The sequence below is a fragment of the Aspergillus foveolatus genome, assembly GCF_047715535.1.
Source record: "Aspergillus foveolatus strain CBS 279.81 unplaced genomic scaffold BDW70scaffold_81, whole genome shotgun sequence".
In the NCBI taxonomy this organism is placed as follows: Eukaryota; Fungi; Ascomycota; class Eurotiomycetes; order Eurotiales; family Aspergillaceae; genus Aspergillus; species Aspergillus foveolatus.
Genome location: NW_027396145.1, coordinates 1 through 16,428, shown reverse-complemented (window position 1 = coordinate 16,428; position 16,428 = coordinate 1). Strand labels below are relative to the sequence as shown.

Here is a 16,428-nt window from a genome sequence, read left to right as displayed (position 1 = left end):
CAAGAGCAGGGGAAGATGGATCAGAAAGGACTATATGCCAACATTGGTATTAACAACATCTTCTTTACTCGAGCAATGTTCGATGATGGTTGCCATAGTTATATGGCTATCTCTGAAAGTCTCCAACAGAAATTGCAGCTCCCGACCATTTTGATCAAGCCGAGGACTTTAGAACAAGTTGCAGGCAAAGAATATGATGCAGTTAATCAGGTGGCATACTTTGATATTGATATTGATGGGCACAAGCAACAAAGTGTATGGGCTTATGTCATTCCTCGAATGAAACAACCCATATTACTTGGGATACCATGGGCTAGGGATCAACAAGTATCTATACAGTACTCGAAAGAGGGGGACAGGTTCTATATTGGTACCAGAAATACCCTTGTTAAATTGCGTGAGGAACCAGAGTGGAAGGTTCAAAGGGGCAAGATTCAAAACAAGAGATGAAGGTCTTCAGTGCAACAATGCAGGACATTGAAAAGGCCTTAAAGAAGCTCAGCAAAGCTGAGGAACCAACAGACCCTAAGACAAAGATACCAACATTCTACCATGAAAGATAAATTTGAAGGTTTTTAGCCCTGAGATTATTGGCCAAGGCCGTCTACCACCTCATCGCCCTGGCATTGATCATGCCATTGAACTGAAGAAAGATAAATATGGCAGGGAAAAAGCCATGCCCTGGGGACCACTATATAACATGTCAAAAGAGGAGCTACTGGTTCTTCAGAAAGCACTTACAGATCACCTGGACAAGGGCTGGATTTGTGTCAGTAAATCCCCTGCTGGAGCACCAGTTCTTTTTGTCCAAAAACCTGGTAGTGGCCTCTGATTCTGTGTGGATTATAGGAAGTTAAACAACATCACCAAGAAAGACTGTACTCCCCTCCCTCTAATCTCAGAGACTCTACAAATAATAGCCAAGGCTATATGGTATACAAAGCTGGATGTCTCTGCTGCCTTTCATAAGATCAGGATACAGGAAGGTGACGAGTGAAAAACAGCTTTCAAGGACAAGATTCGGATCCTTTGAATGGCTTGTCACCCCCTTTGGTTTAACAGGCGCCCCGACAACCTTCCAAAGGTATATTAACTCAGTCCTGCGGGAATTCCTTGATATTTGTGTTGCAGCTTATATTGATAATGTGATTATCTTTACTGATAGGTCCCTTGAGGAGCATCAAAAACAGGTCCTGCAGGTCCTGAAGAAGTTGGAAGAAGCAGGCCTGTAACTTAGATATCGACAAATATGAGTTCAAGTAGAAACTGTAACGGGCGTAGGAGTATTGTTTTCAACTAGCTGTCCTGTATTCACGAATATCACAAGCTTAGAGAAACAAATAAAAGACAGAAACATGAACCCTCTCTCCCCCCTTTTATCAACTTTTCTGGACATACGTCAACACTTTTGAGTTTCCTGAACCTTGGTTCAGACAGATGTAACCTTGTTTAGACCTTTGGTTGAGGGCATTGCCGATAACCAAGACCCAGGCCATAGCCTGTGACAATACCAAGCACCTACTTGATAGCCTGATCCTGTGTTCTGTTGGTGTATCTACTTTGTTATCCTGTTCTGAATATATTTCCGAGCCTGCACCTTGACACTACGTTGCTCCTACCCCACGGAGTTGATACTTCTGCCACCATGCCTGCCTGTCACGGTCCCAATCCGGCTTGTAGGGCTACGACCCGATCGGCCACGTGACCCACCATCGAGACTTAGTGTCGGTTATTGAGGTGGTTATGTAATCAACATCTAACACGAACGAATTGAAGGTCTTGATCTCCTAACTACGATCTGTATAGGCAATTTATACCTTTTTCAAAGGTTTCAAAAAGAAGGTTCTCGCTATACAGGAGATATCCTTGTCATACAAACGGTACGAGGCATCAAACAGATATCCCTGCTATACAAACGGCGTAGAGTATCAAACAGATATGTAAACGAGCGAGGTGCTGGACATTGATTAGTAAGGAGGAACCTCCTCCGGTTGACACTTAGCCGCGGGGTCCTCCGGACCTCCGCTTCCTCTCCTCGTCGTATTCTTGATAATACGATGTCTATTAGTTCTCGTTCCTTACACTGCCAGTGCTGCCACCATGCCTGCCACCGCGCCCCGACTCCCATTCCTACCCAAGGATCCTACTGAATTCTGGCTGTCACCGATCGTTGATTCTGGCTATTCACCACCCGAATATTGCCTTTCCCCAAATTGTATAATTAGTGGCCGCTCTACCCCCTTAGGTTATTCTAATTCTCGACATCTTGGCTTTCTCACGGAGCCCGAATATTATAAGGGTTCACACAATAAAGACTTACCGGCATTAATAAGGCACTTGATTGAGTAGAAAGTGACCCTCATTAATCAGGTCCTAGCAAAAAATACAGAACAGGACCTTGTCTTAAAACCCAGTATATACGCAATTTGCCAGTCTCAAGAACCAAGTTCATATACCCTGCGAGCACCCTGTTCCAACCCTAATTCTGGCAGACGAGCAGTACCTTCCATTTCCTGTCTACTGGAAAAACCAGAAGGCCTTTCAGCCAGTTCCTTCTCGCCCACCCTGGCCTTTTCCCTCTTCCTCCAAGCGCGGACCAGAACAACAACTAAGCTGATGGCTATTATCATCGCCGCCGCTACACCCACGCCAATTCCTGCCTTAGCGCCTGTCGAGAGCGAGCTGGATTGGTCAGGTTCGATGGTATCAGTTGCTATTGTCGCGGACGGGTCGGCGGTAGTCGAGGTAAAGGCGGTTGAGCCAGAGAAGGTTGAGGAACTGGTTGTCGAGGTTATGCTTGTGGTTGATATGCCCTGACTAGGTGAAGCAAGACTGAACGTGCCGTTCTGGCAGCAATCGTATTGGCCGAGGCTTTCGGGGTCGGAGTGGCAGCAGTAGCTTGTCAATGCGCTATTGCACGCCCAGATGTATTCGCCGGAATCGGAATTATCTGAGCAATCAAAGTTAGAACGCCCTTCTACCTCTGTCGCAAGATAAAGGTAAAAGTCAATGGGATGCGTACATGTGGTACATTGGATTGAGCATCCATTATAGGATTGACTCTGGCAGGAACTTGTGTGGTATAGATCAGTGTAGTTATATGTACCGCCAGTGAAAGTTACAGTAGACCCATTCGCGAAATTATTCTTGTCGCGACACAGCAAATTGTCCATGCACGTATCTCCGGATGGGCAACAGATATTAGAATTCGGGCACGGCTCATCATCTTCAGCAATTGTGCCGTCGCGGTAGTAACAGGTGGAGGATGCGTGGCTAGCAAGCAAGATCACCAACCCTATCTCTCTGAAGCTCATATTGGCACAAGCACAGAGTATAAAAATTGAGCGGCTTAGATTTGAGCAGAGGTCGGAAAGGAAGAAGAAATCAAAGACGAGATTAGGAGGTAATGAATGTTCCCAGGACCACTCCGGAGTTTGCAAGGGTGATTTGAAGCCCCTGGTTTACAATATTGGCGGCTAGATCTGGATCGCGATTGGTCCACGCTGTGAGACCTTAGAGCCTTGTATGGCCAAGTTATTCTGTTCTGATGGTCTCTTAAAGTTTTAGAGCCTTCACAGAGGCATTATGGTTTGAGCGTCCTTCCATACCTATGTTTCTCATGCTTATCTTGCTGTCTAGCTTGCCGGGCTTGCCTGGCTTGCTCTCCTGGGCATGCTGGGCAAGCTCGGTCCTGGAACTTATTGTCATGGCTGCGCCACGGCTGACTGATTGGCTGTCAGTCTCTAGTTATCCTAACAGCCTACGTGCCAGGAACCCAGGTCACTGTCAGCCAATCGACCAGTGATGGCGCAGCTAGCGTGTGACGACAACGGAGAAATGACAGACCCGAGAGTTATGTCGAAGCATACTGCCCTCCGACACCGCCTGCCCCTAAAGTCAACCTTGCTGAGTCATTATTAGTCAGCTAGATAACGTAAATCCCGGGGTGATCCGTAGTTCCCGGGTGATCCGTGATTTTCCCTCCAAAACCTATGCTTGCTCGACTTTGAAGTACTGTACATCAACCAAAAGTGATTCAAATTAGAATAAACTAAATGCCATAACGAGTACGACAGCTGGTCCTCTTATGGCCCAGAATATTACATTCTGAACATGTTGGTGGAGTACGTTTAGGTACACCTAAAGTTTGAGGCGCACCTCCGCCAGCACCCCCCCCATCTTGCCTCTATTTGGTTATTTCTTGACGAAATTAGGTCCCTGGCTTCCTGGAATGAAAGACCCTCTGTAGGAGTCATCTGGCGTTTAGAACGACTCTTTTTCTGTCTGTCATTCTCTATGGCTGAGCGAAGATCACAGTTTTCCCTTGCTAGTAAGTTGGCATTATAGATAGCCAACTCACACCCTTTTACCAACTCATCTAGGACTTTTTTGGTGGGAGTTGGGGGAGTTTTAGACCTTCTCTCAAGCAGCTTTTTAACTGAAGAGCCTTTTCGATGCACATGGCGCACGGTATAAGGTGTACAAGCTGAGAAGAAGGGATTGGAGCACCCCCATGGCTTGGAGGGGGGGTTGGAGTACCCAGGCTGATATTTAACTTTTCAAGCACTGCCTTGGGATTAGAAGGAAGTATCCTAGTTGCTTTGAATCCGCTTTGAATATTCTCTGCTGTAAGGACTTCCTGATGAGCTGCTGGGTAAGCTTTCAAGAAATCTAACTTGTCGATATAGTTATATCCCAGGCGCCCTTTCTCCTGAATAAGCTTGCCGTATGCCTTCTTTAAAGGTCCGAAACAACCAACATCCAAAGGCTGTAGGAGGTGGGATGAATGGACAGGCATGTAAAGAGGTATAATATTATTCTCCTTGCATGTATGGTCAAACTCCGGCGTTAGGTGGCTTCCATGTCCATCCAGAATAAGCAGCCGATATCCCCCCTTTGTACGCTCATTTGTGGCTGGAATAAAGACATTTTGAAGCCAGCGAAGGCCAATTGCATCTGTAGTCCATCCAGTGGCGCTAATTTCAATCCTCCAACTGCCAGGGATCGTGCATTCATCGAACCATCCCTCTATATGGACTTTTCCTTTAAAGATAATGGTGGAGGGTGTCACAGGCTATGGCCTGGATCTTGGTTGTCGGCCATGCCCTCAACCTGGTCCTAAATAAGGTTTCTGCAACATTAATGTACAGCCTCGGAATTGCGGCCTCGTAGGAAAAGAGATCCGTCCTCATAACTTCGGGAAAGAGATCCGTCGGCATGCAAGTCCGGGAAGTCGGAAGTCTTGACGTATGTTTGGGAAAGCTTGATAAAAGGGGGGAGGAAGATATCTGCGCTTCTATCTTTTGTTTCTTTCTCTAAGCTTGTGATACTCGTTTATACAGGACAGCTAGTTGAAAACAATACTACCTACGCCCGTTACAGAGGGTATTGGCCACCCCCTAGTATTGATGCATTCAATAGTGGTAACCCATTCCCTATTCCCTGGCTGTATAAGCCATGGTTTATCAGGCATTTCTGCTCTGGAAACCACCTTTGTTGTTGCAATAAGTCCCATAGCAAACCCAGTTTCATCAAACTTGTAGATATCCTCATCCTGAATGCCCCACTGATCTTTAGTTTTCTGCAGCTCATTGAACCATTGGCTAATGATCCTAGGATCTTCACATAGTGCTCTTTGGCGATTAATCTTTTGTGCAACCTAGTTTTGACCTCCGGGCGCCGCTTGGTAAACTCCGTAACCCAGTTTTTTCCAATAGGTAGAGATGGAGTTGACGTTGCAGCATCCAAGATTATTTGCGCCATTTCTCGTACCTGGAAGGGCCTAGGGGCGGTACCACGTATATCCAGGGATACTATCCAAGCTATTAAAGCTTCCTCCTGAAGCAGAGATAGCCTGTGGTCCTGATTGCGGGAGTTCTGACTGAGATTGGTGGCCCTTCATCCGATCACGTAGGGTTGAAGGAGGCACATTATAAATGCGGCTAGCTTCCTGAACTTTGCGAATTTTTCATATTTTAAATCGTTTATAGCGCATTCGATCCTACCCTCTTGCTCTCTCAATTCCTGGCGCGTTTTACGCGCTTTTCGTGGCATGTAGTTGTTTGAAGATAGAGGGTGGTTGACGCGTTCGAAATTTTGGGAGTTTCACGGATCACCCGGGATTTACGTTATTTAGGTTTAATATTGATAGATTGGATGGGCAGGTTGCGCGAGGCAAGTGAGGCAAGTGAGCCGGCAGTGAGAATCTCACCCTGTCTATTGTGCACTCACCCTAATCTCATCTGAGCCACGCAACCGTAAAGCAGCCTCACTCTCTATGCATACGTCCTACGTGTACAGCAGGTATGACTATCATATCACATACGACCATAGGGTGTGGAAAACAGGGCTTCCCGTCCGCTCAGCCGTACTTAAGCCACACGCCGGCTGGTTAGTAGTATGGTGGGTGACCACATGCGAATCCCAGCTGTTGTATGTTTTTTGCGGTCTTTTTTCTATCCTTATTTCCAATCGCAGTGGTGTTTGTTCAGTCCTTCACCTGGAGCTGAAGCCCTCTATAATTCACCCGCCAAGCCTGAACTGCTGACTGGCCTTTGTCGGAGGAGCAGGATCCTGACTTCCGTGGATCGCGTTGGCAGGGACTCGGAGTTCGGAACGTAGCGGCATTCAAAATATTTCTTGAACCACTATTATTTTTATTATTGTTTCTGAAATCTGGAGCATCGAGTGAGTCTGGACCCAGACTTCACTTACTGTATATATAGCTACACGAAGGCAAAGCTCTGTCGCCTTCTTCCGGACTTTACAGCTGAGGCATGCTTGCGTGCAGGACTGATGCTCTACCATGACATCCACAACAGTTGTTAACTGCTTAGGACAATTTACTATGAAGCACTGAAGAAGATATTGTAGCATCTAGAATTCTGATATAGTCTTGTCAATCAAGGAAGGCAAGCCGTCAGCGTCTGGTCTGTGGAGGACATTGGCAAAAAGGATTAAAATCTGACCATTGAGACCATCATTTAACTCATTGAGGTCTAGTAGCTCTTACTTTTCCCTTTTTTAATTAATATCGCCAGCCATGAACAGTGGTAGTGCAAGTGGCTTAGAGCTTAGTACCTTTCAAGAAAGGATAAGAAGAGTACTTGAATCTATTCTCTGGACCTCTTCAAGAATCGATTCGCTCGCTGGCAAGTCCAATTGAAGGGTGCTTGGACTAGGCAAAAGTAGCCCTATAATATGTCTGATATAACTTAGGCTAAGGCTCCAGCTAGCCCTAACTGGCTCCGCCAAGTCTCCAAGACTCCATTGGAACTAACTATAGATACCCCTCCCTCCGCTCCTGCCATTTAATACCATTGCTTATTATTTATTATTTACTACCTGCAATCCCCCTCCACTCATCAACAAGGAACATCTAACAGAATGGCATCAGAAGACGACCTCAACGGCCTCGACCTCCCCGAATTCGGCTCCCTCCCTTTCGACCTTTATGTCATGGTTCGTCTCACTTCTCGCAACATGTGAAAACCTCATCAACCAAGGTACTACTAATTGCGCTGCTGATACTAGTGACGCGAATGATGCAGTCAAAATGGAACCCAGCCTCCCCCATCTCCATCATGCAACAAAAGAAACAGCTTGTCGAAGAATGGATTAAGCTCGGCAGATACGGACGAAGAGTATTCCTCCATTTCCTATCCCAAATAAACAACTAGATAAAAATGGATGTACAGGAATATCTCGGCACAGTCCCCTTGCCAGAGGATATCGCCAGCAACGTGCCCCGAAACCTCTTATCTCCCAAAGAACGCGCCCATGACGGGCAGATCGAGCGCACGCTCTTTATCCGGACGTGGTACGGTGACCCTAGTGATCCAGCGTGTCAGGAGAAGGCGGATGACGATTATGCGCATTTGCTTGAGGTTATTTCGTCCGAGTATGGGGAGATAGGGCTTATGATGGATGAATTTTTTATTTTTGATGAGAAGGAGGAGTTTTCTTCTTCTCTTCTTTCTACTCAGAGCAGGGACGAGTTTTCCGACGGTGTCGCGATTCCCAGACCTGGATGTATGCCCTCGTATGTTCTGGCCGCGTTGATGCACTGCCCTGACCAGATCGAGGGGAATCGAATTGAGAATCTTCATGACCTTTCTTCTGCTGAGGAAGTTGAGGGACTGCAGATGCTTCTTGTGCTTGTTGCAGATCGCAAGGCGTGTGAAGAAGGGTGGGTGCTGCAACTGGCGATCAACCACAAGGGGCAGGTTCTCCCTTTTCGGATCAGGAACGGGGCGGACTGGGTTTCGGCTAGTTACGGAAATTGGGGTGATGGGCAGCAGTTGACAGAGAATACACAGAACCCTGAGGTGAACACGGAGATGTATATGGATCATGGGGGCGGTGGGGGTGGATGGGATTGATATTCGGGGTACTATCTCTTTCTAATTGCTTTACCCTGTTGAATGAGTTAATATCCTTCTTCAATTTCTCATGCACACCCTCTGGTACTGGGACTTCGATCTCAGGCGCATCATCAACCATCTCGATACCTAGGTGCTGTTAGTTATGTCTATGCTATCTTGTCTTCTGTTGACGTACATGTAATATTATACATTTCCTCTACAGTCGGCTGCTCGCCTCTCTTGATCTTTTGCACTGGCAGCTCCATTGTCAAATTTGACCTTGCATCTATTCAAACGTTAGAAGTTGTCAAGAACAAGGCCTCAGAAGAGACTCACGCCTTGATCCGAACAACATTGGGGTATCTTTTTCCCCGCAGCGGGTGATTCCTCCGGCCATTTCTATTGTTCCAACACCAGGCATTGAAACCTTCGTATGTATACTTAGGGTTGTCGAAAAAGATTCATGGCCGCAACCACATTACCCATATTGCTCTCGAAGCCGGACTGCGTAATGAGGTTGTGATTGAAGACCTCGTACCGCGATCCCGTCACTGTAGTAGCCGACGTCAGCACACCTTGGGTATAGTAGAAGAAAGATGAGCCTTGGGGAACTCTAGGGGCCTCTCCCTTTTTAGATTCACCATAATCCACCTGGCTGCCATTTTGCGTTTTTGCAGGAAGATAGCTTCAGTGCAGAATATTCGCGTGCCTGAAGCCGTCGCCCATGAGGTAGGGCGGCAAACAACCAACGTGCAGATCACTAAGCTGGGTGAGCACTGACATATACATGCTGTTTATGTTCTTGCTATTTATTTATTTATTTATTTTTCTAGTACATGACAGCCTTATTAGTCTGGAATGCATTACTACTTTAGGGTGAGCCGGTGAGTGCAGGCGAGAGGGGTGATATGTGGTGAGAGTATTGCCCATAATACCTACTGTTACAGCTCTGCAGGTCATAATCCTGAGTTAATCATGTACTAGCAAACCCTATCTGGATATTTATTTGCTATAATTATCCTAGGCACTGCATTTAGGATCAGCCATGATTATAAGTCAGCGTAGGCTACTATTTGGTTTTCTTCCAACAGTCTGCCGTAGCTACAGAGCTTATCCCGGGCATGGTGTTTAGAAAAAGCTGCATTACGCGATTATTCAATTCTATTATATACACCAGTACACGGATGAATTGACAATTGCTGTCTCAAATGCCTACCTAATAAAGTTAGGCTTTGCTTGCAAAGGCATCCTACAGACTATCTCTTCATGTACATAATTCTCTTCTCCATGCTTAGGATTCTGAATATAAGAGCCAGAATGGTTGTTTGAATGTTCTGATTGGCTTGCCGTCTCATAAGGGCACTTACTATTTTTCAGGGCCAAATATACCAATCAACTTAGAACAACTAGATCCGTTCTACATTTATGTATAGAGTTGAGACCATTCGCAATGTGAATACTGAGTAAGCGAAACTCTGAGACTCCTGATGCAATAATTATAAGCCTCTCTTGGGCCTGGGTACTACACATAGCCCAAGAGTGCCCACCGAGCACAATTTCCCATCTCTTTGCAAATAGATCATCTTGAAAAATATGATTGATTGATAAGACCGCCATACCCCTGCTGCTCAGTCGCGCGATCCTACCGTGGGGCTGGGTTGTATATTCTCAGCAGAAGGAGGACAGGAGCTGGTGATGGCCAACAATAATGCTTAATCTTGGGTTACTGTCGGTTGCTTCCCACCAGCGGTGATCACACGGCCAGTATTATGGCTACCGCCGAATGTTTTCCTCTTATCCCTGGCGTGACTACTGGGAAAGCAGAAACTCAAAAGAACATGGCTGTCGCAGTTTCACCAATCACCAATAAGAAGCGCCTGTACATACGGAGTATGCATGTTTGATTGCCTGTTTTTTCTTTTTTCGTTTTCTGATTCTCAGTCGGCTCAATTGCGAAGGAACTGTCCATTGTCACAAGTCCCAGACAGCATTCCAGTACTATCCGAGGCGCTGGTTGATGATTGGGGCGCACTGCATTTTGACCGAGCTGGACTGACAAGATGTCTGTCAGCTCGTCGGTAGTGATGGGCCGTTTTGCATGGGCTAGAAACATCAATGTTGTCGTCCCAAGTCTTTTTCGTCCTTCTGGAAGATGGCGGATGCGAGATATGGTTGCCCGAAATATAGCTGGTAAATCTTTAACCAGCGCGGACAGCGAGTCTTCCATATCCCCCGTGGTTGGTTCTTACAAGACCGCCTTGGTGCGAAGGACCGTCAGGAAAAAGCTTTAGCCTCGTCAGCCTGCGAGCGAGAAAAAGCAGAACGACATGTAGGTACTGACATCCCATCAGCTTGATGAATCAGCGTATTGGCAATCTCCTCAGCGAAATCTGCGTCAACCATATCGCTGTTTCCAGCTCGGCTTATCTCTTGGGATACATATGCTTTCAGGTCCATCTCAGATGCGCGTACTGGAATCTCCAGGCGGCAAGGAAATGCCGAGGGAATTTCTTGGAAGCATGGGCGACTTGTAAGGAGAAGTCGAACCTTGGAGCCAGACGCTAGGGTTTCCAAAAAAAACTAACAATAGTCTTTCGTAAACTCGGATCGACGCACTCGTCGAAGGCATCAATCAAGATGTACAGTCGCGGCAAGGATTGTGCAATCTCCGATATTGTCTGCTGAGGCGCACTTACCGAGAGTGGAATCCCATTCGTATGAGCGTCTACTAGCTTTTTCGGTATGTTCGGAATGTAGTCTAGTAGCTGCTTCAGTGGGACCCAAAGAAACAAAGTAACCGTCCGGCGAGACTGGTGCTCATAGTCGAAATAATGGAAGATCACGGGGTCATCTCGGCCAGGGGATCGATGTCTGAGTACATCGACGGTGTTAGAACTGCAAAAGTCAGCATAGACGCCGAACCAGGGCAGCAAGATCTAACAGACAAGAGACCTGTTTTTCCGGCGCCTCTCATGCCGTGACACCAAAGGATATTAGGGCTTGCCGCGTCGTCTCGCCACTTTATGTACTCCGGGTGTTCTACCAACCAGCCACCCGTACCTTGGACTCGAAGCGAAGTCACGAACGGTGTCTCTGCTGTTGCTCAAGAGGTGCTATCCAAGATATGATCGACCTACGCTGCTCCAGACCGGAACTTGCAGGGTGTAGAGCTAGAACCTCTTTTGCATACGCTGCGGCCACGGCTGCTGCAAACGGCTGCCAGCTTGCGTTCTTGTGCGAGTCGCAGTAGTCCGATATTCCACGGATGACAAGGCAGGGTAGATTATTCATGAGTCCTGCGGCTTCCATCTCGAAACACAGAATGCCGCCCAGCTCGGAGCTAAGCCGATCTCTCGTTACCGAATCCGTCATAACCTGATTCCCGGAGGCTATTGTACCGTAATGGATTTTGACCGCACTTCCAGTCCGCGGTGTGCGTGGGACAACCAAGTCCTGGGGGCAGTCCACAGAGGATCCACCCTCGTGGGTATACGAGCTTTTGAAAAGTACATCTGGACCTGCACTCTGACGGTCAAACTGTGTGCCGTCAAACGGGGAGAGATAAGCAGACATGGTATCCTTGCCAAGAGCATGGTTTGATTGAAGCCGGGAAACTGTTTTGAGAATCGCCGCGGGGGGTGCATTGAGAAAGCCCGAGCGCGTCTGTTGTCCCGCAGAGACAGTCTTTCCCAGGTCATACTGAACCACCCCGCCGTATGTACCTTGCGGTTGACTGACCACGACGTCGCGAAGGCGAACGTCGTTTTCGGGACTGGGAACCCCCGCCGCCAATACCGACCATCAGACAAAACTCCAGAGCTAGGAATTTGGCCTTCAGGCTTGCTGCCACAGTGGCCCCGTTTGCGATGCCGAGCTGCCCGGAGGGAAAGCAGGCTACCACGACGTTGTGCTCTCCAATCCGGCCCAGCGTATAGGTAGAGTCATCGTGGTATTCGTACTCTTCGTCGAGCATCTTCCGTGCAGCTGCAAGCTCAATGGGCAAGGCGGTCACCCAGCCCACGGTAAAGTCCTCGTATCGCAGGTGATAGTCGTTCATCTTGGATATGTCGCCTGGGAAAGGAGATAAGACGATTGATACTGAACTGTTCCTTTCCCCCGCTCAGCCTGCTCACGTGCTGCTGGGTATTTCGTGCATAGGTACGGGCATACGGAGTATAGAGCTGAACGATGATTTATTAGCGCCCAGGGAGAGCTGCAGGCCACAACAATTATACACCCGGAAGTCTCACAAACCACCTTAGTGGCATTGAAATTCTTCTCTCAGACCATACGCCGACGAACCCGTAGAAATATACGGAAGTAAATAAAGGGCTGGAGCCAAATAGGCTGGTGGAGCCCTGCAAGGAGTCCCCAAGTACTGCACAGATGAGCTTCCAATACTTGCGAGTTGTTGGTGCCGGTCTCCTTTCCCTTTCCCTAGTCTACGCCTCCACGTTAACAACCATTAAGCTGAAAATGAACCTTGCAACTCGGCCTATACACAGAGCACTGCCTCGAACCATCCTCCTCAAGATCTCAACCATCTCAAACCCCTTCCCCGCAACACACCCCCTTGCCGCCCAAATACAAATAAAAGCCAGCCCCTTCCAGCACCACCTGCGCCAAATCCGCAGCATGTCCGCCTCGCCTTCACAAGTCCAACTAATTGGAAAATCCCCGGCGGAAACAATCAAGGCCATCCTCCAGCCGCACGCCAACCCACTGACCTTTCCGGTCCCGCCGAAAAACTACCCGCGCGTCGAAGGCCAGTTCCTATACGGCGACGTGGTCGAGGAGTCGCTGCACACCGACGGCCACCGCGCCTGGGGGTTCGTGATCTACCGCTGCACGTACAAGAGCGACGCGGGCTGGGCTGCGTTCCTGCGGTTGCTCATGGAGGACACGGAGGAAACGCTATGGTCGTCTGCCGGCGAACTCGATCTGCTGGAGAACCTTGCGCTCACGGTTTTTGATGATCCCGCCAGATTCGACGGAGTCACAGCGGCCGTTGTGCGGGAGCATTTCAGGGGCTGGGCGACGGCGGCGCCTGAGCGCGAACAGGGGCCTGGGAAAGGATTGTGCACTAAACTGGGCTTTTCGTCGCAGCGCTATACCTATTGTCTGCAGGTAGGGGAGGAGGAGTTGGAGTCAGTTCTCAAGCCTGAGCCAAAGAGATTGAATGATAGCTTTGTGCGGCTGGTTGCTAAGGACTGGGAGCCGGGGTTGGAGGAGCATGATGATGATGACGATGCCTACGACGAGCTGTATGATGGGGAGGAGCCGGTTGAGGGGTGCTCCGATTGGGATGTTTGGTGGATGAAGGTTCAGTTTGACAGTGTGATGTTGGAGCCGTATGCTTATCTGCGAGATGATTTGGCGTGGGAACAATACTACCGGCGCCCACCTTCTATTGCTTCGTTCAAGTAGAGTTTGATCATGCACATTGCGGTTGAGCTTTTCGTTAGGAACACATAGTGGGCTAATCGGCTTTCCTGTAGAAAAGACAGGTGGGTGCATGTTTGGTCGATATGGTCCTGTGGACAGTTTGCTAATGGCCTGATAGTGCGACAGGCGAATACTGCAATCCCCAAATAGCTTCTTGGTCGGACCAAAGCACTTTATCGATGGAACGGCAGTGCTCGGATTGCTGGCTGGGCGGCCTAGCCCTGCAACTCAGCAGCGCCTTTGGCTACGACCAGAGCATCGCGGACAAGTACGATGTGTTGCTTTCGAACTGCAGTGTCACTGCGAACAGCTATAGTTACGCCTCCCCAACCCGCTATGCACTCAATGCAACCGCCACGACTGTCCCAACAGTCACAACGGCAACAGCAACGCCGCAGTCAACCTGTACTGGGTCGTATGTAGTCCAAGAGACGGATGACTGTAACTCAGTGGCCCAGGCGTTGAACGTCTCCACGTACAGTCTTCTATATAGCAATAACCTTGATCTCTACTGCCAGAATTTCGACTCTGCTGTCGGTTCGACCTTGTGTATTCCGCCACAATGCGATACCTATATCTGGCAGACACTCGACTCATGCAATAGTGTGCTCGGTAGTCTATCCAATGTTACCATTCCGCAATTTCTAGCGTGGAGCCCCAATTTCAACTCACTGTGCCAGAACGCTGTCAATTATATTGGGTATGTCGTCTGTATCAGGTATGTACAATCTACTTCAGAGCTACTTCCTGTGACTCACCTGGGATTATAGCCCACCAGGCGGTTATCTCAACCATACCGTAGACATGGAGGGTAATTCCACAGCGCCAACCACAGCCACCACTACGGCCCCAGTGCCGACGAATGCTGTCAATGGCACAAATACATACTGTGGTGTCTGGTATACCGTGAGCACCAACTCCATCACCGCCAAGGAACGATAACTTATGCAGCGCAGGTTCAAGAAGGAGATCAATGCAGTCTTGTTTCCCTCGCCAATGGACTCTCCCTCACGGACTTTTACTTTTTGAACCCTGAGATAGACGACGACTGCACTAACCTGCTACTTGGGGAGGCTTACTGTGTGGCTCCCGTCGCTGACATTTCAACCTACTCCAACTATCCCGTCACAACGCCTCTTTTCACAGTCCCTCTAGCCACCTTCTCCTCTGTCGACACGCAGATCCCGACCTTCACCAGCGGCTCCGAACGCACCTACACCCCTACAGCTATGCCATTGGCCGAGGGCATGCTCGAGGACTGCGAGCAGTATCAGGACTACGATCCCGACTATCCAGAGTTTAATCGTTGTACTCGTGTTGCGAGATCAATGGACGTCACGACTGACCAGTTGCTGGAGTGGAATCCAAGCCTGTCTTCCGATATGAGTACCTGCGCTTTGCAGCCAGGCTACCGCTACTGTAGTTTGAAGGACAAGGATTCCCGTAAGTGTCCGGGCCGACCATCGTTGCGTCCGATTACACCCAAGTCTTTTGTCTCACCTAACGGCTCGCAGAAATTCAGGACTATGCCTCAAGCCCGTCGTGGGACGGATGCCTGCCAATCAACGCAACGGACCCCACAACCGCGTCAAACTGCAACTGCTTCATATATGGAAGGCCGTAAGTCTCTTTCGTCTCTCTGCCGATTTAGGCCGAAAATGGAATACTAACGTACAGCTTAACCCCGAAAGGTCTCCTTTGCCCTTGGATCGAGAGCTTCTATAACATCACCCAAGAACAACTACAGACCTGGCACCCATGGCTAGCCGGCGACTGCGATACAGCGCTCTACGCAAACTTAGGCCGCAGCGATATGCGCGCCGTGTGCGTTGGCGTGGGCCCGCTAGCTCGGCCACGACTAGCGCCATCACCACTTCTACATTGAGCACCCCTACCCCCGCAGCTCCCACGCAAACCGGCATCGTCGCCAGCTGCCAGAAGTACCACACCATTGCCTCGGGCGAAGACTGCTCAACGCTTGAGTCCAAATTCGATGTCACCCTCGCGCAGCTCTACGAGTGGAACCCCAGCAGTATGTGCTCCGTCTGCATAGTCCCCTTACCCAACTTGACCAGACTTTCTAATCCACATCCTATCATTAAATAGTTGGAAAGACCTGCACAAACCTATGGCTAGGGTATGCGTACTGCGTTGAAGGGCCGTCCGCTACTACAACGGCGAAAACTAAAACGTCGACCGCTGGCCCTGTCCCTACGCAGACGCAGACCGGCATTGTATCTGACTGCAACATGTACAGTCACGTGCGAAAGTCTCCGTACAAAATCGCGTCAACGCGTCATGTGCAAACAAACTGACCATATTCAAATTTAAGATGTCAACGCCACGCAGACCTCTGGCACCTATCAATACAAATAGGCCACGCGGAAATGAGCTTAGTCCGAATACCAGGGGCCATATTTGCGGTATGAGCTTAGCAGGGTGGTCTATATCGAAAATATCTGACCAGCTTGGAATCGCGCGTTCCACGGTTCAGTATACACTGGAGCAGAATCCCACACGATATGACAACGAATCGAGACCTCCAGCCGGCAGACCCAGTAAAATAAGCGCCAGAAGCAGGGCTTTGATTCTACGACTAATTAAAACCAATCCGTTTATT

General features: G+C 48.8%; 4 protein-coding genes across 4 annotated transcripts; 2 read left to right on the top strand and 2 right to left on the bottom strand.

The window, feature by feature from the left end:
• Positions 1-2,199: 2,199 nt before the first annotated feature.
• BDW70DRAFT_143860 (uncharacterized protein) lies at positions 2,200-3,467 on the bottom strand. The gene is made up of 2 exons (XM_073738163.1): positions 3,023-3,467; positions 2,200-2,950 (listed from the first exon to the last, which is right to left on the bottom strand). The coding sequence occupies exons 1-2, from the start codon at positions 3,312-3,314 to the stop codon at positions 2,436-2,438; spliced, it is 807 nt and encodes a 268-aa protein (XP_073591933.1). The 5' UTR covers positions 3,315-3,467; the 3' UTR covers positions 2,200-2,435.
• Positions 3,468-7,335: 3,868 nt separating this feature from the next.
• Positions 7,336-8,524, top strand: BDW70DRAFT_143857 (uncharacterized protein). Its single transcript, XM_073738162.1, has 3 exons — positions 7,336-7,461; positions 7,551-7,643; positions 7,698-8,524. The coding sequence occupies exons 1-3, from the start codon at positions 7,387-7,389 to the stop codon at positions 8,379-8,381; spliced, it is 852 nt and encodes a 283-aa protein (XP_073591932.1). The 5' UTR covers positions 7,336-7,386; the 3' UTR covers positions 8,382-8,524.
• A 2,113-nt stretch (positions 8,525-10,637) lies between these two features.
• On the bottom strand, positions 10,638-12,420 carry BDW70DRAFT_153596 (5'-methylthioadenosine/S-adenosylhomocysteine nucleosidase family protein; the record flags this gene model as incomplete). The annotated part of the gene is made up of 3 exons (XM_073739669.1): positions 10,638-10,714; positions 11,501-12,096; positions 12,137-12,420. The coding sequence occupies 3 exons, from the start codon at positions 12,418-12,420 to the stop codon at positions 10,638-10,640; spliced, it is 957 nt and encodes a 318-aa protein (XP_073591931.1).
• Positions 12,421-12,749: 329 nt separating this feature from the next.
• On the top strand, positions 12,750-16,123 carry BDW70DRAFT_163814 (LysM peptidoglycan-binding domain-containing protein; the record flags this gene model as incomplete). Its single annotated transcript, XM_073741364.1, has 9 exons — positions 12,750-13,786; positions 13,862-13,870; positions 13,927-14,526; positions 14,579-14,714; positions 14,765-15,251; positions 15,323-15,428; positions 15,486-15,632; positions 15,671-15,840; positions 15,915-16,123. 9 exons carry the CDS (start codon positions 12,750-12,752, stop codon positions 16,121-16,123), a joined length of 2,901 nt encoding a protein of 966 aa, XP_073591930.1.
• Positions 16,124-16,428: the final 305 nt, after the last annotated feature.